This window comes from Macaca mulatta, chromosome 6 (genome assembly GCF_049350105.2).
Source record: "Macaca mulatta isolate MMU2019108-1 chromosome 6, T2T-MMU8v2.0, whole genome shotgun sequence".
Lineage (NCBI taxonomy): Eukaryota > Metazoa > Chordata > Mammalia > Primates > Cercopithecidae > Macaca > Macaca mulatta.
Genome location: NC_133411.1, coordinates 88,275,680 through 88,300,962, shown reverse-complemented (window position 1 = coordinate 88,300,962; position 25,283 = coordinate 88,275,680). Strand labels below are relative to the sequence as shown.

At 40.3% G+C, this 25,283-nt stretch overlaps 1 protein-coding gene across 5 annotated transcripts in view; it reads right to left on the bottom strand.

Moving 5' to 3' along the window:
* Nucleotides 1-19,073, bottom strand: part of ATG10 (autophagy related 10) — a 284,374-nt gene extending 265,301 nt beyond the window's left edge. Inside the window, exons 1-2 of one of the 5 annotated variants that reach the window (XM_028849553.2) lie at nucleotides 18,719-19,073; nucleotides 5,916-6,035 (exon numbers count right to left, since the gene is read on the bottom strand). In XM_028849553.2, the coding sequence (XP_028705386.1) occupies nucleotides 5,916-6,023 (108 nt within the window). In that variant the 5' untranslated portion in view covers nucleotides 6,024-6,035; nucleotides 18,719-19,073. Of the gene's footprint in view, nucleotides 1-5,915; nucleotides 6,036-10,452; nucleotides 10,592-18,718 lie in introns of those variants that run through there. The other 4 variants (XM_015140355.3, XM_015140353.3, XM_078004955.1 and 1 more) reach the window with 4 other exon arrangements.
* Between the last annotated feature and the right edge of the window lie 6,210 nt (nucleotides 19,074-25,283).

Here is a 25,283-nt window from a genome sequence, read left to right as displayed (position 1 = left end):
ATGTGTTGAATGAATTGGAGAAGAGTTGTCAGGCCATTGAAATGGTTCGGGTGAGAAGCTATATGGTCCTGAATTAGTGTAGAGGCAGCCGATTGAAACACTAATGAGATTATGGGCTGCCAAAGAAAAGACGGTAAACATTTTGGTAAGGCTCCTCTTGAAAAAGGAAGAGAGAATTCTCCTTCTTTGGCTCCCCCTTATAATCCTAGAGAAACTCAGATAATATACTATCAACTAGTACAGTATATTTGGTGCTAAATACACTTTTACAGAGTTTTCTGAAAATCAAACTACAACTTCATTTATAGCATTACTTCTATAATAAAAGACGCTGAAAATTTCAAACAACTAACTAAAAATTATGAGATGGCTTTCTATGTGTCAGAAACCAGGCTAAGGCTGGGCGCGGTAACTCATGTCTATAATCCCAGCACTTTGGGAAGCCAAGGCAGGTGGATCACGAGGTCAGGAGTTTGAGACCAGCCTGACCAACATGGTGAAATCCCACCTTTACTAAAAATACAAAAATTAGCCAGGCCTGGTGGTGTGCACCTGTAATCCCAGCTACTCAGAACAATGAGGCAGGAGAATCGCTTGAACCAGGGAGGCAGAGGTTGCAGTGAGCCGAGATCGCGCCACTGCATCACTGCATTCCAGCCTGGGCAACAGAGCAAGACTCTGCCAAAAAAAAAAAAAAAGAAAGAGAAAGAAAGAGAGAGAGAGAGAGAAAGACACCAGGCTCAACACTTTGAAAGCAAAATAACACAACAACCATGTAAAGTAAGTAGTATTGTTATTCCTAGTTTACAGATAAAGCAAATAGAGTTTGGAGACATTAAGTAACAAGTCCAAAATCCAGTTAGTAAATGAGACAGCAGGTATTTGAACCTGGATCTGTCTGACTGTGAAGCCCATGTTCTTAACCACTATCTTTAATATCTGACAGACCATCATGGTAAACAATGGGTGTAACAAGTGTACCACCTTCCTGAGGATTTTGGAAAGGTTAGAGGTAAGGGAACAAGAATTATCCTGCCTAGATGCCAATAGCATTCCACCCTCACTGAAAAATATTGATTTAGAGTATTCTTATTCTGCATAGTTCCAGATATAAAAATTAAAAATATTTTGCCTACTTTAAGTTTTTTAATAATTTATGTATCATTAATTCACACTGCTTTTCTCATCAACTTTGCCTGAAAAGTAATGTTTTACACCTTTCCATAAAGTTAAATTATACCAATTATCTAAATATTTTCAGGACTCTGTTTAAATTCAAAAAATAAAATGGGCCAGGCTCAGTGGCTCACATCTGTAATCCCGGCACTTTGGGAGGCCAAGGTGGGTAGATTACTTAAGGTCAGGTGTTCAAGACCAGCCTGGTCAACATGGTGAAACCCTGTCTCTACTAAAAATAAAATAGAATTAGTTAGGTGTGGTGGCACATGCCTGTAATCCCAGCTACTCGGGAGGCTGAGGCAGGAGAATCACTTGAACCTGGGAGGCGGACATTGCAGCAAGCCGGAAACGCACCACTGCACCCCAGCCTGGGCGACAGAGTAAGACTTTGTCTCAAAAAAAAAAAGCAATTTAATTTAATTTAGTTTTAAAAATAAAAAAATAAAAATAATGGATGGTGCCAAAGTGATTGTATGAGTGACAATAAAACCCGAAGGTATGAGGGACAATATATATATTCCTCTTTAAAGGAACCTTGGCCAGGCACAGTGGCTCACACCCATAATCCCAACACTTTGAGAGGCCGAGGTGGGAGGACTGCTTGAGCCCAGGAGTTCAAGACCAGCCTGGGCAACATAGTGAGATCCCATCTCTACAAAAATTAAAAAATTAGCTGGGTGTTGCAGTATGTGCATGTGGCCCAGCTACTTAGGGAGCTGAGGTGGAAGGATTACCTGAGCTGGGGAGGTTGAGGCTGCAGTGAGCTATGATCACGCCAACCTGGGTGACAGAGACCCTGTCTCTAAAAACGTAAAATAAAATAAAGGAGCCCTATACATAGGTATAGATAAGATTTTTTTTTTTTTTTTTTTTTTTTTTTTGAGACAGAGTTTCGCTCTTGTTTGCCAGGCTGGAGTTGGCCAGGCTGGAGTGCAATGGCAGGATCTTGGCTCACTGCAACTTCTGTCTCCCAGGTTCAAGCGACTCTCCTGCCCTAGCCTCCCGAGTAGCTGGAATTACAGGCACGCTCCACCACATCCAGCTAATTTTTTGTACTTTTAGTAGAGAAAGGGTTTCACCATGTTGGCCAGGCTGATCTCGAACTCCTGACCTCAGGTAATCAACCTGCCTTGGCCTCCCAAAGTAAACAAGACTTTAAGAATAAGTTTCAGGAGCAAGAAGGGGCAGAGGGAGGCATTGGAAAGCAGGACTATGAGGAAACTTTATTGGGTGATGAATTTACTCTTGATTTTAGTAAAGGTTCACAGGTCTATAGATATGTCGAAACTTAATAAGTTGTACACTTTAAATATATGCCATGTATTGTATGCCAATTATACGTCAATACAACAATTTTAAAAAATAATAAATTTCTGAGGCCTGAAAAGCAAAACAATAGTATAAGAATACTGTCTCCGAACAGTCCCAGAAAAAGACTTGAGATACTACATAATACAAGGAAAGGTTTGAGGATATAACCAAGTGACTGATTCACAATTCCCTTCAGAAAAATGGCACAGGATCGCAGAAATTAGGTGGCAAAAATACTAATATGCCCAAATTGAGAACACAAGAATCTGCTATGCCTAGAGCCCCTGTCACTAATTCAGTGCAATAGCATGTGCTGAGGCGGGGCTGGAAGAGAAATCACAGTCATACCAGACAGACACCCAATCCCAGAGGTCATAAACTGACCATCACATTGGGCATCACTGACATGTTTAGTTTGGTCCTCACTGTTGGAAAAATAATCTTTTTTAATTAGTTGCCAACATTTAAAAATTCAGAGATCCCTCCACCCAAATCTGAATGCTTAACCTTTCTCAAAATATCAGAAGATCTGGTAACACTTGGACCCCTATTTCCAACCTAGCAATAGGCCAGGCACTCTGGTCAGCCACAGACTTCTGGACTCAGTCTTCCTATTGTTCTGTCCCTGGAAGCTTGACCCATTTATTGTAATGTTCCAACACTATCTCAGTGCTCATCCCCTACATGAAAGTGAACTACACTTAATTAGAGGTGTAACTCCCACTCCAAAAGGTAAGGAACTTTCCTACCTAAGCAAGCAGTGGCAGCCAACAGAAGGCTAGACTTAAGCATACCTTTTTAGAGAAAGGTCAATAATGAAAACAAATCCTGAAAACCAGTTCTTGGGGCATTAGTTTACAACTTCAGTGGAGAAACTTGTGACAGAATTTCCCTACTGAAGATCCTTCTCAGCCCCAGCCCCCTCACCCTTCAAACACAAATGCATACACAGTCCCAGCTCCTTCCTTAGCCTTCCCCTCCCACATTCTGCCAGGTAATGGAATGGTAACAGGAATTTTTATCATCTTGCCTCCAGCTTAAGATGAAGAAAAATTTCTTTAAAAAAAAAAACTGGTGAAAAGGCAAAGTTCCCAAGGAATAATCACACAAATTATTACAGGTCAAAAGGGGTCAGAAACCTATACTAATTCAATAAATAATCAATATTTTATTTAATCATTTTATAACAAAAGCATAAATATTAAATCACGCTCAAGGTAAGATTTCTTATTATCACTTAACATTTTTCTAGTCAATGCATAAAATAATAGAGAGAACTATCACAAAGAAGTCAATTTAAAAAACAAAAAAAAAAAAAAAAACCTCTTAGTTTGCGGATGACCTCATTCCAAGAGAAACCACTGAAAACCCATGAAAACAAATAGGGAAATTCAATAAGGTGACTGAATGGTTACAAAATTAATATACAAAATTACAGTTGTTTCACCTCAGCAATAATCATAGAAAAAACAAGATGAATAAAAATTGAAACATTATAGCAAACAAAACTATAAAATATACCCCGGAACAAAACCAATGAGAGGTGCTAGCACAGTCACATTATCCTGGAGAGGGAGACTTCCTGAGGGGTGATCAACTGTCTAGTTGCTACTTAGAGAGTGGGACTGGACTACCACAAAAGATTGACCCTACTCTCTGAACTGTGCATAAGCCGCCCTGTCAAAGTTCAGCCTGCACATGACCCAAGAGGAAATCATGGCTTGTTTCCCCAGTGACACTCTGGACCTGATCAAAACCTACGCCTCCCGGGTCCAGTTCTGAATCATAGGAAATCCAGCCAAAACTGTTCATTCCTCAGAGTGTATACAGGAAACAGATCCAACCAGCAGAGAATCAGGATTCATCACTTTTCAGGAACCGGGTAAAATGTTAAGGAGAGAAAATTTACCTATTCTCTAAGGAAGGGATTTCAAGGAACTCTTTAAAAAGCTTTTGACAGAGGCCAAGCGTGGTGGCTCATGCTTGTAATCCCAGCTCTTTGGGAGGCTGAGGCAGGGTGGCTTGAGGTCAGGAGTTCGAGACCAACCTGGCCAACATGGCCAAACCTTGTCTCTACTAAAAATACAAAAATTAGCCAGGCATGGTGGTGGACACCTAAAATCCCAGCTACTACTTGGGAGGCTGAGACATGAGAATTGCTTGAATCAGGAGGCAGAGACTGCAGTGAGCCAAGATTGTGCCACTGCACTCCAGCCTGGGTAACAGAGCAAGACTCTGTCTCAAAACAAAACATAACAAAAAAACAGTTTTTGACAGAGAACTAACTGTAAGTGTGGAAATAAGTACATAGGCCTTTTACATTATTATTACTGAACCGAACCAAGAGAAAAAAAATACTTTGGGCCAGGCATGATGGTTCACGCTTGTAATCCCAGCACTTTGGGAGATGGAGGTGGGCAGATCACTTGCGGTCAGGAGTGATCACTTGAAACCAGAAAGGCCAACATGGTGAAACCCCGTCTCTACTCAAAATACAAAAATTAGCCAGGTACAGTGGCATGCACCTATAGTCCCAGCTACTCGGGAGGCTGAGGCACAAGAATCGCTTGAACCCAGGAAGTGGTGATTGCAGTGAGCCAAGATTGTGCCACCATACTCCAGAACAGAACAAGAACCCATCTCAAAAAAACAAAAAAAAAATTGGGGGCTGGGCGTGGTGGCTCACGCCTATAATCCCAGGACTTTGGGAGGCTGAGGTGGGCAGATCACTCAAGGCCAGGAGTTAAAGACCACCCTGGCCAACATGGCAAAACTCCATCTCTACTAAAAATACAAAAAATTTAGCCAGGTGTGGTGGTGCACATCTGTAGTCCCAGCTACTAGGGAGGCTGAGACACAAGAATCACTTGAACTCGAAAGGCACAGGTTGTGGTGAGCCAAGATCATGCCATTGCACTCCAGCCTGGGGGACAGAGTGAGACTCTGTCACAAAAAAGAAAAAATATTTTGAAATATGTTTATATTAATAGGAAATTTCCAATTAATACAGTCCTCAATATTTCAGAATTTGTGATTGTTTATGGTTTGGTTTCAAGATTATCTTTTTACTCTCTAGACGAAAGTAGTTTCCTAAGAATATTAACTTAGGATTGATGATTTGAAGCACCACAGAAACATCTGTTTATATTCAGATAATTAATATGCTAATTTCTATCTATTAAATTAAGCAGGTTACCTAAGGACTTTTCAAAATAATACTTCATTAGCCTGATAATAATGAATATATATAGTTGAAATAAGAAAATGGACATCTGTTGTAAGACATCCTTCAATTTAAGCCTTTTACTAAATCAAACCAGTTTTCATACCTTAATTTCAATTATGGAGGTACATGTCAACAAACCAAAACAAAACAAAACAAAAAATCCTCTTTTGAGATAGAAAACAAACATTTCCATTCTTACCTTTGATGGTCTCCATTCCCAACTATCACCTATCTGTTGTGAATGTTTAATGAATTCTGCACAATAATGTTGGAATGTTTTTTCTCCAATGAACTCATCTTCTTCCATGTTAAATGACAACTGTAATATAAAAACTAAGTATTAGCATCAACTTTAGAATAATATTGAAAGGAATTCTGCTAATTGATTTATTTCTGTCAATAAACCAAAATTTGGGATGTAGAATGGCCTCAAGGCCACTGAAAAATGGTTTTGGTCAGGTGTGGTGGCTCACACCTGTAATCCCAGCAATTTGGGAGGCCAAAGCAGGAAGACAGCTTGAACTGAGGAGTTCGAGACTAACCTGGTCAACATAGCAAGACTCTGTCTATATACAAACTAAAAACAGCCAGGCATAGTGGTGTGCACTTGTAGTCTCATCTACTCAGGAGGCTGAGGCAGGAGGATCACTTGAGACCAAGAGTTCAAGACTGCAGTTAGCTATGATCATGCCACTCTACTCCAGCCTGGGCGAGAGAATGAGACCCCATCTCAAAAAAAATAAAAAAGTGTTTTTGTTTTTTCTATCTTTCTCACCTTATCCCCATTTTTTTGTTGTTGTTTTTATTTTTGTTGTTTTTATTTTTGTTGTTGTTGTTATTGTTTTTGAGATGAAGACTCGCTCCATCATCCAAGCTGGAGTGCAATGGCATGATGCCGGCTCACTGCAACCTCCGCTTCCCAGGTTCAAGTGATTCTCCCACCTCAGCCTCTCGAGTAGCTGGGATCACAGTTGCATGCCACCACGCTGGCTAATTTTTGTATTCTTAGTAAAGACAGGGATTCACCATGTTGGCCAGGCTGGTCTTAAACTCCTGACCTCAAGCGATCCACCAGCCTCGGCTTCCCAGAGTGCTGAGATTATAGGCATGAGCCACAATGCCCAGCTTTTTCTGTTTTTATATTCCTGTTTCTGTATCTTTGGTGCTTAGCATAGTAAACACTCTAGATGCTTTTGTTCAATTGAATTAAAATCATATAAACTGCAAGGATTTTAAACCCCTGTTTGGCTCCAAGGTCAATGATCTGTCTATACTAGCTAATTCCTAAACCAGTGTCATTTCTGATTATTCAAATTTAGTATAATCTATGTAAGTTTGTTCATTCATCCAACAAATACATAGTGAATATCTATTAAGTAGCAGGCACTGTGCGTAAGTAAAAGTTAGGTATACAAAAATGAAAAAATATATAGTCCTTGCCTTGTAAGAGCTCATATTCTAACAAAGGGAGATAAGAAATACAAATAATTACAGTAGGAACTCTCTTATCCAACCTCCATCTAACCAACTTGCCAGATTAATCGACACTGACTCATGTCTACAGCATGCTGATCATGAAGCACCTCTGCTCCCATCAGTTAACTGTGTGTTCACAAACCTTATTCTCCTATCATAAATATATACTGTAATTAAATGTTAAACAAACCAAAACATAAGAGTAAAAAAGAAGGCAGGGCGTGGTGGCTCACCCAGCACTTTGGGAGGCCGAGGCGGGCAGATTATGAGGTCAGGAGATCAAGATCATCCTGGCTAACACGATGAAACCCCGTCTCTACTAAAAATACAAAAAATTAGCCGCGCGTGGTGGTGGGCGCCTGTAGTCCCAGCTACTCAAGAGGCTGAGGCAGGAGAATGGCATGAACCCAGGAGGCGGAGCTTGCAGTGAGCCGAGATGGTGCCACTGCACTCCAGCCTGGACGACATAGCCAGACTCCGTCTCAAAAAAAAAAAAAAAAAAGTTATAAAAGAAGGACAACTGATATTTCTATAACCAAATGCCTTGGAAAGATTTGATAAAAGTGAGTCTCTCTAAGAAAAATAAACTGCTATTGAACTAGGTATGGACAATACAACTGAAAAGATTGGTGGGGACAGGGGAGAGAAAAGATTCCAAGCTTTCTGCCTTTAGGTGGTGGTTCATTGAGTAAGACAGAGGTCTCTGGAGGAAGAAAAGGTTTGGGAAGAGAGATGGGTTTAATTTGGCCATATTGAGTTTGAATTTGAAATGCCTGTGGAATGTCCAAGTAAAGGGGTCCAGCAGGCATTTTGAGGTGTGTCTTGAACTCAAAAGGAAAGAGAAATCTGGGCTGGAAATACCGATTCTATATCAACATTACGTAGATGGTAACACAACCCATTTCATCAATCAGAGAGAGAATGCAAAACTAGAATAGCAAGAGAAGACTGATATGGTGCAGTCAGAGGAAATTTTTCCAAATGTATGATGATCCTGACATATACTGAAAGATACTAAATCAAAGAAAAATTAACTTTCGTTCATAAAGAACACTAATATACTTACTAATATTTTTAAAACTCCAACAAGACTCTTAGTTAGTAACAAAACTGAACAAAGCAGGCCGGGCGCGGTGGCTCAAGCCTGTAATCCCAGCACTTTGGGAGGTTGAGACGGGTGGATCACAAGGTCAGGAGATGGAGACCATCCTGGCTAACACGGTGAACCCCGTCTCTACTAAAAAAAATACAAAAAACTAGCCGGGCGAGGTGGCGGGTGCCTGTAGTCCCAGCTACTCAGGAGGCTGAGGCAGGAGAATGGCGTGAACCTGGGAGGTGGAGCTTGCAGTGAGCTGAGATCTGGCCACTGCACTCCAGCCTGGGCGACAGAGCGAGACTCCATCTCAAAAAAAAAAAAAAACCTGAACAAAGTAGCCTAAGCCCTCCAGTTACTTGAGGTTTACTGAAGTATTGAAAATACTTAAACATAAAATTTCATTCAATAGCCATAGTGTATCTAATTAACAGCACTGTGCTACGAGCAAGATGACTGAACATCAAAACACTAATTGATATTTGGTTGAATACTTTTAAAATTATCTAAGGACTAGGCTTTGCTGAAGGATGCTACATACAATAATACAAACACTTATGGCTTGATTACAAAATTAGGAAGTATACTATATTAAAAAGATATCCATCTCAACTCGATTCATCATAACGTACCATAATGAAATATCATGGAATAATTATTGCTTTTTTGCTCAAGAATATTTCAACTCAAAAATGTAAATATAATTCAATCAACATTTTTATACATAGTTTTCAAGTTGTAATACTTTCTGGTCCTCTACCAAATTCATAAACTAGCAGAGGCAGAAATTTGAATCAGAACTTCCTATAATGAAATGGATGAAAATATGGCTAAAAATGGAAATAACTACAACTGTGGCTTATTAAGCAATAATAGCAAGAATACTTATTTTGCAAATTGAAAAACCTTAGATATGTGAACTGCATATGTTTCCAGACTTAAGTTATCTTAAACTAAATTCACTCTACAGGTGACAACAGTCACTCAAGTGAACTCTCAGTAAAAAGATGAATTTCAATTCTCATCTCATCCTAAACAATGAATCTCTCATTTCTAGTTGTAAGTAAAAGTTACAAATGAGTCAGCACTCCTTGTGTCATAAAGTATAAGTTGTTTTGTTTTGTTTTGTGTTTTGGAGACGGAATCGCCCAGGCTGGCATGCAGTGGCATGATCTCAGTTCACTGCAATCTCCGCCTCCCGGGTTCAAGTGATTCTCCTGACTCAGCCTCCCAAGTAGCTGGGACTACAGGTGCACGCCACCACACCAGGCTAATTTTTTGTATTTTAGTAGAGACCAGGTTTCACTGTGTTGTCCAGGCTGGTCTCGAACTCCTGAGCTCATGCAATCCACCCACCTTAGCCTCCCAAAGTACTAGGATTATAGGTGTGAGCCACCACGCCCGGCATTAAGTTGTTATTAACATCCATTTTGCTTGAGACTTACTCCAGCTGAAGAATTGTGTTGTTTTGTTCTTGATTTTGTTTTTGTTACGTAACATTCAATCAAAACCTTTTTCTAACTGCTTTACCAGAGACTAAAGATTGGAAAATAGAGTAAGTTTCCCCGCCAAGTGAGGGTAGTCTTTCCAAACTATAAGTTAGCCCTTAGACTAGAAGCATAGAAGATGTTTATTCTGCTGCTGTTCAAATATATCTTTCCAGAAAAGCAGCCTTAGTGAATTCTAACACTATATAATCATTGTTTAAATGATCCTTTTTAATTGAAAACAATTTTTTCACTACCACTCTCCATATTGTTTAATGTGATTTTTAATATAATGTGTGTGGAACTAATTCTTTGTTATTGTTTTAGTTGGAGCCGTTGATTTGATGAATCTATAAATCAATGTATATCAAAGTCATAATAGGACTAAAACACTATAAGAAATATAACTAAATTTCCCAGAACTTAAGATCATTTACAAAAATGTGATTACCACAGAACATGCTATGCATACATTTAAACATTAAAAATCATTTTTGACTAATAAAGTAGGCAATTTCCTGAATACTTGTCCCTCCTAGCAACAATTCCACATTATTTATAACTCTAAGTGTAGACTCTTTTTTAAAAAACATGCAATATCAGCTAGGAGAGTTAAACATCAACCCACTACTTTTATGGCAATTTGGCTTGAATTCATTTAGATTAATTTAATCACTTACCTAGCAAGGTCCTTAGGCAGTGGTCCTCAAATTTTAGAGAGCAAGGAAGCAACCACGGTGCAAATTTAAATGCAGAATCCTAAGTCTTGGCCGAAAGATAACCTGATTCTGAAGACCCCAAAATAATTACTTTTAATTAGCACCTGGGATACTTTCAAAGGGAATCATGCTAAAAGACTAGCATGATCCCTAGACAAAAGATGAATCATTTTGACAGGGCTGGTAAAAGACCTGGATTTCAAGACATTTGGCAGCCTGGGTGGGACACAGAAGGCATGGCCCTGGGCAATCCAATAAAATAGCACAGAGATACATCAAAAGAGAAGTCGGATCAGTCCTGACAACAGATGACCAGCAGGGCTCAATTCTCCCTCCTCGCCTTCCCATTGGAATACATATTCCAAATCAAAGTTTAAATAAGAGGCAACACTGTACCTAGCCTAGAAATGAGGAATCTCTGTTGGTAGCTGAGGCTTGCTCTGACCTCTCTATCACTAGGTCAGTTGGGAAGAGGGTCATTTCACCCTCTCCCATTCTGTATTCCCTTCAGAGAAACAGATCCTGAGTTGCCCCTCCCCTCCTGGTTTCTAGCCCCACTGGTAATTCTCTTTCAAGGCAGTTCTCGCCCAGTAGTGCAGTGTGCATGGCCAGATGTGGAAGGTAAAGCCCTGAGGTGCACTGAGTACTGTGCAGCGAGTGACAGGTTTGCTGCAGGAACAGGATGAGCTCTCAAAATAGTATAGTCTCACCACTAACATCCCAAAAAACTAAAAAAAAAAAAACAAAACTATAAACTGTTTCAAATCATACAAAAACACTTCCCTCATTATAGTTACAGGACCGAAAGATTCAACACTAGGAAAGGAAGACCTCTCCTGAGTATAGAAAATGATCTATCCTTCATAAATTTGGTTGTACCCATTCATCTGCTTTCCAAGCTAACAAAAAGAGGAAGATTCCTCCAGCTTCTAAAGGTAGGGAGAGAGACGAAGGAAGGAACGCTTGGTCCCTCTGACCAGTCAACATGCCCCTCTTTTGTCAAGGTAAGTAAACCAAAACACAAGACCTTTAAGTAGCTCTTGCATAACAAAAGAGGGGCACTACCAGAAACAGGAGGAGGTAAAGCTTGCTCCTGTAATGGGCTTACACTAGGAATATGGAAATCAAACTGAGGAATTATGTACTCTATGTTCCCAATTTTAAAAAGAAAAAGTTTAGAAAGGGAAAGACCTCATCTAAAAGCAAGAGATGAGGAAGGAAAAACAGCTGAGATTAAAAAGGAAACTGGATAAGAAAAAACTGGAAGGAAATTCAAACATGTAACAGTAGAGATATAAATTCTACATTCAAGGCAACAGAGAGATGTATAGAAGCCGGAAAAAAATCACATTCGAGTTTCAGTGTATAAGCACACAAGATCCTTTCCAAATACACAAAAGAAAAGAGACCATGATGAAAACCATGCATATTGTTTGATGGGAAGGACAAAGAACACAGGTCCAACCTACAAATAACTGGAATTTCTGAACTACAATCATAAGCAAATGTATAACTGAAAAACTGTTCTAAGATGGGGGAAAAAAGATTTAAAAGATTTACCTATAAACTGAAAGAATTCACCATGTTTCTAAAAAAAAAACAAAGCTGCTAGAAAGAAACTTATGCCTAAACATAGCCTGGTGGAATATCTTAATTTAAAGACTAGAAAGAAAAAAAGATGCAGGCAAAAAAAAAAAGGTTTACCTACAAGCAACAAAAATCAGGGTAGCCTCTGCCATCTTCACCCACTGCAATGAATGCCAGAAGATGATACAGCAACGTCTACAATGTCTGGGGATTTGATTTACACTTTGTATCTTAGCATCTATAACAGATAAGCAAACAGTAAATTTTTTTTTAAGTTGTAAATGAATAAAAGAAAAATTCAGACCAAGCACAGTGGTTCATGCCTGTAATCCCAGCACTTTGGGAGGCTGAGACAGGAGAATCACCTGAGGTCAGGAGTTCAAGACCAGCCTGGCTAACATGGTGAAATCCCTTCTCTACTAAAAATACAAAAATTAGCCAGGTGCAGTAGTGTGCACTGTAGTCCTAGCTACTCCAGAGGCTGAGGCAGGAGAATCGCTTAAACCCAGGAGGCGGAGGTTGCAGTGAGCTAAGATTGTGCCACTGCACTCCAGCCTGGGTGACAAAGCGAGACTGTCTTAAAAAAAAAGAAAAAAAAAAAAAAATGTAAAAATTTGAATGGACTTATTCTATATATCTCTTCTCATTTATAGTACCTTTCTTCAACTTTCAGGTCTATTCACTTCTTGGTACTTTTCTTACACAAACTGATGTATACTTTGGGAGGCCGAGGTGGGAGGATCACTTGAGGCTAGGAATTCAAGGTTGCAGTGAGCTATGACCGTGACACTGCCCTTCAGCCTGGAGACAGAGCAAGATCCTGTCTCTAAAACAAACAACAACAACAACAACAAAACCCACAGATCTATGTGACATCCAATCTTTCTGATACCAGTATCATTATTTTTATTAAAAGATTTTTTTAATAATAAAACTCTGCAAGCTCCTAAGAAAAACTGTTCCAACACTGATGACAATTTGAGCTGATCCACCAGCTCAAACTGTCTTGCTGTCTTTGAACAGTGGGTGGTAGGACTAGTACAACAAACTCTAGTCAGCACATATGCCAAGATTCCCAGAATTAGGAAATAAGGAGATAATGGGGTATCCTTGGCCAAAAGTATCAAAAAATAAGAGACAGAAAGGAGCAGTGGCTCATGCCTGTAATCCCAGCATTTTGGGAGGCCAAGGTGGACAGATCACCTGAGGTCAGGAGTTCGAGACCATCCTGACCAACATGGTGAAACCCCATCTCTACTAAAAATACAAAAATTAGCTGGGCGTGATGGCAGGCAGCTGTAATCCCAGCTACTTGGGAGGCTGAGGCAGGAGAACCACTTGAACCTGGGAGGCAGAGGTTGCAATGAGCTGAGATCGTACCATTGCATTCCAGCTTAGGCAACACAGCGAGACTCCATCTCAAAAAAAAAAACAAAAAAAGGACCAACACAATATCAGAAGCTACAGAATCAGTACCAGCCTGAATACAGATGATAGAGCAAAGTGCCTTTAAAATATACTACCAAGTGCCATATTTTTATTTTGGAAAATTTAAAAAAAAGAAATGGTTGGACATTTTTGTAATGAAAGACACATTCTCTTTAAATTTTTCTTCTTGCAAACGTCTTTGTTCAGAGATGAGACTAATGTGCCTTCTATTTCCACAAGTTTTTCATTCATTCACTCAGTACCTACAATACCCTAGTGTTTGCTGTGAGTGTCCTCCTAGAAAAGAATATCAAACTTCCTGGCAAAACTGGGGAAGACTCCAAAACTTGGAGTTCTGAACACATGAATTCAATTCTTAAAGAACTGAATTTCGAAATTTGAGTAAGGGCCGACCAGGTGGAGACAAAGTCACTCCAAAAATATGGAGGAGCTCCTGCAAAGACAGGGTCTGAAAAGAATGCAAGGTTTAAAAATAAAACAAATGGCAGTGGATGCAGCATAGCTTGGATGGAGTAGAGTATGGGCAAATAAGGTCAACAGTTCCCAACTTTATGGGGAACCCACTCTTCAAGGGGCTGCTTGGAAATAAATGGGATCATATTGGATTGTCAAAAAGAAAAGAAGTTAGAGCTTGCCATTGCCATTTAGTACTGACAGACCAGGTAAAATAAACATTCTACGATGTGCAGGACAATCCCACACAGTGAAGAGTTGTCCGTAAAAATGTCAGTAGAGCCCCCTTTGAGAAATACTGGGAAGTAGGTAAGGAATTAACAAAGTCTAGAGAATTTAACTCTAGGGCCTCAGCATATCCTTTAAAATCTGAGATCACAACCTCCATTTCACTCACTAAATATTTACTAAGTACTAAAAGATAAACTAAGGCACATTAAAATTTTAAAGAGTTTATTTGAGGTCAGGCACAGTGATCCCAGCACTTTGGGAGGACAAGGCAGGTGGATTGCTTGAGCCCAGGAATTTAAGACCAGCCTGGGCAAATGGTGAGATCCTGCCTCTACAAAAAATACAAAAATTAACCTGCCATAGTGGTGCATGCCTGTAGTCCCAGCTACTTGGGAGGCTGAAGTGGGAGGATAGCTTGAGCCCAGGAAATCGAGGCTACAGTGAGCCATAACTGCACTACTGCCCTCCAGCCTGGGTGACACAACAAGATACTGTCTCCAAAAAACAAAAACAAGAAAATGTTTATTTGAGCAGACAATGGTTAACTCATGTATGCGGGAGGTTGCAAATTTTTTTTTGTGAAAAATCAGACCTTGGCGATGACCTTGAGCAGGATATAAATAACTCCCACAAGCTTAGCATTCCAATAATGGAGCACTAGGCATATTAATGAATTAGTCAGCTCCAGAATGCAAGCAACATGGGGCTGCACCAAAGGGACACAGTTAAAAAGCTTTTGTAGAGTAAACGGCACAAGAAAGGCCAAGAAAATCTATGATTGGTCAAAGTGGAGTAGTCTTACTTGGATCATTCCAGTAAAAGTCAGTGGTTAGAGGTTAGTTGGTTTCTGACTGGTTAAGCTACAAGTTTCATTTTCCTAGAATAAGACCATTTAGACTGAGTTGGGCGTAAGTTTGTTTATGTAGGAACCCAGGGCACTGGAGCTTCCTCAGGCAATGGCCTCCCAATTATTTTAACACAGGAAGCTGTTTTTGCTGGGCAATAAATATGTTTCCTTCTTTCCTTTGACCATGATGAAGCTTGGAACTTTGTGGCCTACCTTTAATAATTGTACAACATTCACAATATATTTTCAGTATAACTCACCCTAATCACATCTTTCTATTCAAGTTTCATATTTCCACAATCTTGATTTCTCTTTATTTTTTATGTTATTTTATATTATATAGTTTATAAGCTACCTCAAATACTTTTGGAACTAAGCTACAAAAGTAAAATGAAAAAACAGAAAAGAAAAAGAAAACTAGATAGTAAGATGAGAAGAAAAAAAATATTACAGGGAGCCCCCAGATCATCCTGAGAGGTTTAAGATACTTTTTTTTTTTTTTTTTTTTTTTTGAGAGAGAGGGGGTCTATGTCACCCAGGATTGAGGGCAGTGGTGCCATCTTAGCTGACTGCAACCTCCACCTCCCAGGCTCAAGCGATCCTCCCACCTCAGCCTTTTGAGTAGCTGGGACCACATGTGTGCACCACCATGCACAGCTACTTTTTTGTATTTTTTGTAGACACAGGGTTTTGCAATGTTACCAAGGCTAGTCTCGAACTCCTCAGCTAAGGCAATTTGCCTGCCTCAGCCTCCCAAAGTGCTGAGATCACAGGCATGAACCACTACACCCAGACTTGGTTTAGGAGACTTTCAAAAAGAAGTATAATACAGTCTTTGCCTTCAATAGTTTGTAATCAAAAATTTTTTTTATTTTTCAGAATACACATTCTTTTCAAAGTAATCAAATTTTTAAGTAAAGATTCAAATTGAAAAGAACATCAGAGAATAATGGATAATAAAAAACAGTGATAAATTATACAACCACTGTTTGAAGAATTAGTATGGATTAAAATAATTAAAATTGCATGTATTACTATGTATTAAGAACTGGTAACAAACACTCAGAGCAACTTTTTGAGGTAAATTACTACGATTTTCTGTATTTTATAAATAAGGAAATTGAGACAGAGAGGGTAACTTGTCCAAGATAAGACAGCTGTTAAGTGTAGCAATTTGACCTAAGGCAGTCTGGAACCAGAGCCTGTGCCCTACAGGAGTTAGATTTCAGTTAATCCTTGAATTATAGGAGGATATAGAAAGAAAAATAGAAGGGATGGGGGCAGTGGCAGTGAACCTTGGAACAGACTGAAATGAGGTACACCAGTAAAGAACCTGAATGGAGAGTATAGATTGAGGGATATTGAGAATCTAGGGACAGGGTGCAGGAAGTTTACAGTCTTAAAAGTCAAAGGAAGCTTGGAGAGGTAGCTCTCACCTTTAGTCCTCACTACTCAGGAGGCTGAGGCAGGAGGACTGCCTGAGCCAGGAGTCAAGGCTGTGTAGTGCCTTCTAATTGTGCCTCTAAATAGCCACTGCACTCCAGCCTGGGCAACTTACAGAGACTCCACGTCTTAAAAAAACAAACCAAAAAAAGAAACCAAAAAAACCCAAAGGAGATTCCATTTAAAACAGTTGGTAACAGGAAACCATTGTAGGTTCTTGAGCTCAGAAGAGATGATAAAAAGGTTTCCTCGGAAAGATGTTACATGACAGTGATATGAAATAACCCTAGCTTCAAAGCTAAACTCCTATTACTAAGCACTCTTCCTGGATCCTATAAACCTATGTGATCAGGTAAGCACATTAGAGAAGTCTTGTCTCTGCAGTTTTCAGCAACCATTCCCTAATCAGAATTCCTTCAGGTACAGCTTATTCTCCTATTCTCCATTCCCCAACTTTCTAATTGTTTTATTATACTCAGGCTGCTTGTCCCCTGAAAACATTTGTTTTCAACAGATAATCACCAAATGATCTCTATGGCTTTTTTTTTTTCTTAAGATTCCCAGATTATATTTATGATTCAAACACAACCTCCTGGGTCCCAAACACATCTCTAGGCTTCAAAGATAATCATCAAATCAAGCCCATCTTAAGAAATCTTCTGTTAAGTTTTACTCTCCTTGTTTTTCCTAAAGGGCTGCTTTACCTTTCTCAGAAATGTATTAGGCATCAGGAACTACTGTCAACATATAGTTTGTCACAAAACATTATACATAACTTGAATGGCCCACCATGTAGCAAAATCTCAGTTAACCTTATCATAATAAAACAGGAGGTGGCAAGGGAAAAGCAGGAGACAGAGGAAATAATCTTTTAACACTCCACATTCAAATGAATGCAGTTTAGAACTACTGTTTCCACTAATTTCTTCAATTTAAAATATCAATAACAATTTTTAAACTCTGCAATCTGCAAGACTTTAATTTTAATTTCTCAATACTCTGGATTTATTTTTTGATCAAGGTTCTGTAACATTTCCTCTGGTCACTGTTTAACCCTTCGGAAGCAATGAGAAAGGATTCTACTTGGGGTCCTAAGATGTATTTGAGTACCACACAGGGCCGATGTCCTCCCATCCTGAGAAGCATAAACTTGTTTTTGCCACTAAAGAATAGTGACCATTGTCCAATAACAAAAGTTATAAATATGATTCAAAATGAACCTGTGACAAAGACTTATTAAACTCACAATGGAGCAAGCTGAATGGCTTAGTGCGCTCAAAAGCATTTCAGGAACTGAGCATAAACACTGAAGAAAGGTAAGTTTGATAGGTTAGATAGAAAAATGGTTAATATCGGCCGGGTGCGGTGGCTTATGCCTGTAATCCCAGCACTTTGGGAGGCCGAGGCAGGCGGATGGATCACAAGATCACGAGTTCAAGACCAGCCTGTCCAATATGGTGAAACCCCGTCTCTACTAAACATACAAAAATTAGCTGGGCATGGTGGCGGGCACCTGTAGTCCCAGCTACTTAGGAGGCTGAGGCAGGAGAATTGCTTGAACCCGGGAGGCAGAGGTTGCAGTGAGCCGAGATCATGCCACTGCACTCCAGCCTGGGTGACAGAGCGAAAATCTGTCTCCAAAAAAAAGAAAAAAGAAAAATGGTTAATATCCTACAACGCAATAGAACTACAACCTTTAGGAGTACTGTATTTTTTTTCTATCCCACTCAAATAATTTGCATCTCCATTACTCCAAAAGATGTGAACTACAAAGCCTAGGCCCTAATCAATATCATCATGCCAAACAAAATACACTCCCCTAGACATCTAAATCATCTTCAGGTGGGCCTATTAAACAGGCTCCATTTTGACTCTGAAAAAAACATGCTGTCATCCTTTTGCCTTATTTCCAATACTTTTGTAATTTTTACCACGAAAAGTTTCTATAAATCAGTCAACTATTCCTTTATCATTCTCCCACCCTCCCCGGCAATTCTTGATTTTATAGGTTTTTTGGGAGGTTTAAAAAAAAAAAAAGAAAAACCTGTTGGCTCTAAATACCAAGTTATTCCTCCTGATACTTGATGAATGTGAAACTTCAAATTAAGTTGGACTCAGCCACCGGAAACCCCAATAATTTAATACTGTTTCAACGTCACATGGCCAAAGATTTGCTATCAGTATGTGGATTTTAAACACAAGGTAGTGACTACCCACTTCGAGGGTGCTGCAGCAATTGGGTATTGGGCCAGGAGTGCTGGTGACACCGTGTGCGCGACGGGGACTGGGTCCCGGGGAGGGAGTGTCCTCGCCCTTCCCCGCTCCCCCCCGCGCGCGGCGGCCAACACAGGCCCGCAATTCACCGGCGGGGACCCGCTTCCCCGGCCTTTTGTTCAGGACTGGGCTGTGTCCCGCCTACCCGCGCGAGCCCTTCCTCCCTGTCCTAGGAGTAAGGCGAGGACCGTGTGGGAAGCAGAGCCGGGAGGCGGCGACCAGCAGGGGCTGTGGGAATACTCACCCCGCTCCGCTCGGCCCCTGACCCCGCAGCCCAGCCCGACGAGGGCGGGGCGACGGGGCCAGGGGGAGGAGAGCTGGAGAGTGGAACCCAGCGCCCTGCGAGGCCACCGCCGCGGCGGTGCCCCTAGGGGGCTGAATGATGGGACTACGGGGGCCTCGAGGACGGAGGAAGACCCAAGCCAGCGCGCCCCGAGGCCAACCAGAAGTGGTCGTGGCCTCCTTCAGTCAGAGCCGCCAGCGGCCGGGTCGGAGCGTGCGCATTGCGCCTTCCCGTGCGCCTTGTGGGCCGCCTAGCGCAGGCCGGTGACGTGATCGGCCGCGCGCTCCGGGCAGGGGCGGGGCTGGGACCCAGGCCGGGACTGGGAGTGGGTGGAGAGGAGGGAAGCGAGACTTCCCTGCCGCCCGCTTCCACTGCCGCCAAGGCACCGCCCCTCGCTTCGCGGGCAGCTCTCATCCCCCCCACCCCCACCTCCAACCCAGCGCAGGCGGTGCCCTCCGCGGAGCACAAAGGCGGCTCGTTGAGTGGGGAGCGGGTTACTAGCAGCCCCCTAAGAGGTTGGAGAGCCGTGCCAGCATTCACACACTACAAAAAGTCCTGTAAACACCACAATTAAGCACAAGCATGGCTACCCCTTGAAAACTTACGGATGGAGGGAGAAGTTAGGAATTCGAATATTGACAATAGTACCATCTGTGGCACATATACCAGAGGAGAAAAAAAAAACTAGCAGCAAAATTAAATTGGGGCGAAACGGTGGGGATAAAGACTAGAAAAATGTAAGAGTAACAGGGGTAATCGAACTGAAATAGCAGACATCTGAAAGAAAACTAGCATCTGCTCCTTCTAACAACAGAGTTAAATGTGTTGGAAATGAAAGGAGAAAATGCAGGCGAAGAAGTGAAAGGAAAACCTGCCTTCAAACTACATGATACGGTTTTGATCTTGTACTACAGTTGTATGAGATGTCATCATTGGAGGAAACTAGGTGATAGGTACACGGGACTCTAGGTGCTGTAGTATTTTTGCAGTTTCCTGTGTCTATAATTATTTCCAAATAACAAGTTTTCCTTTTAGACAGGATACTGATTAGTGGCGACCGGGGTGAAGGGCTGGAGGAAGGGGTTGACTAGAAAGGTGCTTGAGAGCTTCTATACCGTGATTGTGTTGGTGACTAAACCACTGTTTGACGAAACCCGTAAGAGGTATAAATTTTACTTTATGTAAAATAGTTTAAAACTCAAAATGGTGCGACTAATAAAAATGAACTTACACTAACTTTTTTTTAGCAACTATGGCTATAAATTAATTGGTAGTTGCCAATTTAGATTATCCAGTTAATTTTTTTAAAAGCACAAGGCAGTGTGTTCTCAATGAGAGCTTAAGTAGACCAGGTATCTCCATCAACTTTAAGTATTTACCTTAAAAACGTATTTCACAGATGAAAACAAGAATGTGGCTGGGCGCAGTGGCGCACGCCTGTAATCCCAGCACTTTGGGAGGCCGAGGTAGGAGAATCTCTTGAGCCCAGGAGTTTGAGACCAGCCTGGGCAACACAGTGAGCCCTCATCTCTACAAAAATGTTTCAAAATAAGAATATATTTTTTAAAAAAAGAATGCACTGCTTTACATCATACTCAATATTTTAGAAATTCGCAGCGCACCAACCACCATGTTAATTAAAAAAAATTTTTTTTGCACTGGAGGTGTTTTAAAATTTCATAATTCACATGCCAAAAACAAAGAAACTAAAAGAAATAACTCAGTTAACCAACCCCCATGTACCTCCTGTCATCATATCCCTCATGGCAAAGAATGATATTGGCCTGTTTGTGTGTTTACCGTACAACACTATAAAGTGCTTTAAGGCTACGGTCTGTCATCACAGCATTTCAAGGTTCGAGCAGGGCTCCTATAGCTCTCCTCTCTGATCACTGAAGTTCACTGAAAAATCTACTCACAAAGGGCAGAGTAATTGGAGGAAAGGCAAGCAAGTTTATTTAGCACATATACATGAGAACCTTCAGAATGAAGACCCAAAGATACAGGGAAAATTGTAATGTCCATTTGTACATCCAACAAAGTATGGACAGCCATGTACAAATATGATTGGACAAAAGGGTATGCTCTAATGCTAATAGCCTGAGTGGGGAAACCCAGCAAGGCCTGTCTGTCTACATTCTTCTTGGCCTCTCTGAGCATGCACTCCTACCTTCCAGGTGTGGGGCGGGACCCTCTCTGCAATGACGGTCTTAGGACCTACAGTCAAAAAAGGTAGATCAGATAATTTCTTTATGGCTAGTTTTTAAAAAAAAGGTGGGGGGAAAATTAAAGTAATATTTCCAGGATTTATGACTGGCTTTGGGGAAAAGAGGTTCTAGTTTCTATGGCCCGCCTAGTTTCTATAGCTAGCCTCAGGGGAGAATGGGACCAAGAGACAGGAAGGCAGGAGAAGGTCAGAGAAAAACTTTTGCTTCTGAGAGTTTCATTGTGGGGTATTATTTTCTAGTCCCGATAGTCCTAACTAGTAGTAAGTATTCTTGGAATAAAACAAGGAATTGATCACAAAAAGAAAGGGAGTTAAAACTTATTGAGCACCTATTATAGTCCAGAAGCTTTATATGTACATAGTTAATCTCATAACTTCTTGACATACCCATTTTATAATATCTTAATTATTAAATCCTTTTAATACTTATTTTATTAGATTTCTCTGTTTCATTTGGACATGTCGCTCACTTCTAAAAAGTCTTGCTTCCTTTCGCTTATGTAAAACCCACAGTCCCCTGATTCTCCTTCCAGCTCTGTGGCCTTTTTTTTTTTTTTTTTTTTTTTTTAAAGACAAAGTCTCCCGCTCTTTCACCAATGGCCTGGTCATAACTTACTGGTCATAACTTACTGTAACCTGGAATTCCTGGCCTCAAGCAGTTTTCCCGCCTCAGCCTCCCAAAGCGCTGTGATTACAGATGTGGCCATTCTTTTTTCTCATTGTTTTAGGCTTTTGTTTGTCCATTATGCTTTAATGCTCATGTTTCACACAGAGCCTTCTAAAAGTTGAAACTTCAACTTTTTTGTTTTTTTGTTTTAGTTTTCTGACACTCATGTAAATTTCTTTAATTCAAAATAGGGTTATACAAACTGCATTACATTCAAAGTCATTTTCCTTTAACCAATAAACACTTTTATTATCAAAAATTACAATGCAGTATAAATGTGTCTTTCAAGATGTAATTACAGGATTTATTTAAAAATAATAATTCATAATATCCTTTCGAGTGTATGGTCCTATAAAGGGTCACAACTTTTTAAGCTCCATGGTAAATGTCTTATTTACTCAATCTTGCCAGTTCTTATTACTTGCATGCATATATCCTTTCTGCTCATATCCCATAGGTCACACCTATATTCAAGGAAGGAAGAAAATGTAGCGTCTAGCCATGGGCTCAGTCAAACCTTGACAGGGTGGGATTGTTTTATTATTAAAAGAAAGAAGAGAAGAATAGATACTAGGGAACAAAAGCTATCTCTACTGCAGCTTATAGTAGGCAGATCTCTCTTCCACCACCCTCCAGGAGGTCCTTAGGGAAAGATAAATTATATAAAAGAGTTAGAGGAGGTAATCTGATTGGATGGTAGAGATAAACTTGTCTTGAAGCTGTGTGTGCATAGCACTTACTTAAAAGTGTGAGAGAAAAAACACTAGTAGGCAAAACTATAGAGACAGTAAAAGATCAGTGGTTGCAAGAGTTTGGGAGAAGGGAGGCAAAGAGGGAAGAGATGAATACGTGGAGAATAAGGCATTTTTTAGGACAGTGAAACTATGATATATGTTACTGAAATAGTGGATATGTGACATCATGCATTTGTCAGAACTCATATCGCAAAGACAACGAACAAGGCTAGAATCTGATAACCCAGAAGGATATGCTATTGACATGCAGTTTTTCTACATCCCCAAAAGTAAAAGAACATAGGGCCCTCTCAACCAATTCCAATGGGAGTAAAAAAGCACCTGGATAATAATAGACCACTGCCAGAATGATCCTTGTAGAACATTGGGTTCCCCTGATAAATCTAAAATACAATGTATAGTTCCCAACTATCTTCAAATGCTTGAAAGATTAAAAAGTCCAACCACGAATGTTAAAAATGTAGACAAAGCAGGCCAGGTGTGGTGGCGCATGCCTGTAATCCCAGCACTTTTGGAGGCCCAGGCAGGCGGATCACTTGAGGCCAGGAGTTCGAGACCAGCATGGCAAGTATGGTGAAACCCTGTCTCTACTAAAAATACAAAATTATTCAGGTATGGTGGTGGTGCATGCCTATAATCCTAGCTACTTGGGAGGCTGAGACATGAGAATCACTTAAACCTGGGGGTGGGGGCAGAGAGTGGGGTAGGAGTGGGAGCGGAGGTTGCAGTGAGCCAAAATGGCACCACTGCACTCCAGCCTGGACAACAGAGCAAGACTCAGTCTCAAAAAAAAAAAAAAAGGGGGGAGACAAAGGAAATACCGAAATTCACTACATAAAATATTTCAACTTATTCTGACTCTTACTTAGATTGCTCAAATTGGATCATTTCCAGAAATGTGTTCTAACCTTCATAGTACAAACTAGACTCTGAAGAATAAGATACTAAAAACTCAAGCACAGGTAGAAGCTATAATCCCATTACTATCCTTTTTTTTTTTTTTAAGACAGAGTCTGTCTCTGTCGCCCAGGCTGGGGTGCAGTGGCGTGATATCAGCTCACCGCAACCTTCTTCACCTCCTGGGTTCAAGTAATTCTCTGGCCTCAGTGTCCTCAGTAGCTGGGATTACAGGCGTGAGCCACCGCGCTCAGCCTAATTTTTGTATTTTTAGTAGAGACAGGATTTCACCATGTCAGTCAGGCTGGTCTTGAACTCCTGACCTCATGATCTGCCCGCCTTGGCCTCCCAAAGTACTGGGATTACAGGCATGAGCCACTGCGTTGGCCTCATTGTCATGCATTCTTAGCTATAGCACATCACTGCTGCAATCTATATTACCTTTATCCTTTCCTAACATCAAAACCTTTACAAATAATTTTCAGTAACCTTGGGACTTTTTAAAAATGTTTCTTTATTTTATTTTATTTATTTATTATTTTTTTTTGGTATGGAATCTCACTCTGTCACCCAGGCTGGAGTGCAGTGACGCCATCTGGGTTCACTGCAACATCTGTCTTCCAGGTTCCAGTGATTCTCGTTCCTCAGCCACCCGAGTAGCTGGAATTACAGGCGCACGCCACCATGCCTGGCTAATTTTTTTTTACTTTTAGTAGAGAGGGGGTTTCACCATGTTGGACAGGCTGATCTTGAGCTGACCTCAAGTGATCCGCCTGCCTTGGCCTCCCAAAGTGCTGGGATTATAGGCGTGAGCCACCATGCCCGACCTTTTTAATGTTTCTAAGGCAGCACAGATAATTAAATAATTATAGATTGTCATTAAAATATGACAATTCTCCATTGCTGTTTCCATACAAATATTTGAATCCCAAGTGTCAAGTCACAGTCTCCAATTTAATATACTGTAATTATATGTATACTACTAAAAATCAAATAAAACATATAATTTTCAAACATGTTTAATTCCATAAAAATAACGAAATTCAGAAGCAAAATTGTTTCTAAATTAGAATCATCAACTAAGTCAAGCTCTAAGTTAAGGAATGTGATCAATATAGAATATTAGTAGTATACAATTTTTATTTTCATATTGATCACGAAATGTATATCTACTCCAAGATATTTACTCAAGAGAAATAAACATCTATGTCCACAAAAATACTTGTATGTGATTATTCATAGAAGCATTATTCATAAGAGCCAAAGCTGAAAACAATCTGAATGTCCTTCCAGATGAATGGGAAGCAAATTGTGGTACAGTATGTCCATGCAATGGAAGACTACTCAGCTGTAAGAAGAAACTAATTACTGCTAAATGCAACAACATGAATTCATCTCAAAACATCATGCTGAGCAAAAGAAGCCAGACATATGCATACTGTATGATACTATTTTCTAGAGTTGGCAAAGCTAATCTAGAGTAGCTAATCTAGAATAAATGAGTAGTGGCTAAGGGCTTAGGATTGGAGATAGGATTAACTACAAAGGGTACGAGGTAACATTTTGGGATAATGAAAATATTTTGATTGTGGTCATGGTTATATGTTGTCTTAGTCTATTCAGGCTGCTATAACAAAATACCATAAACTAGGTGACTTATAAACAGCAGAAATGTATGT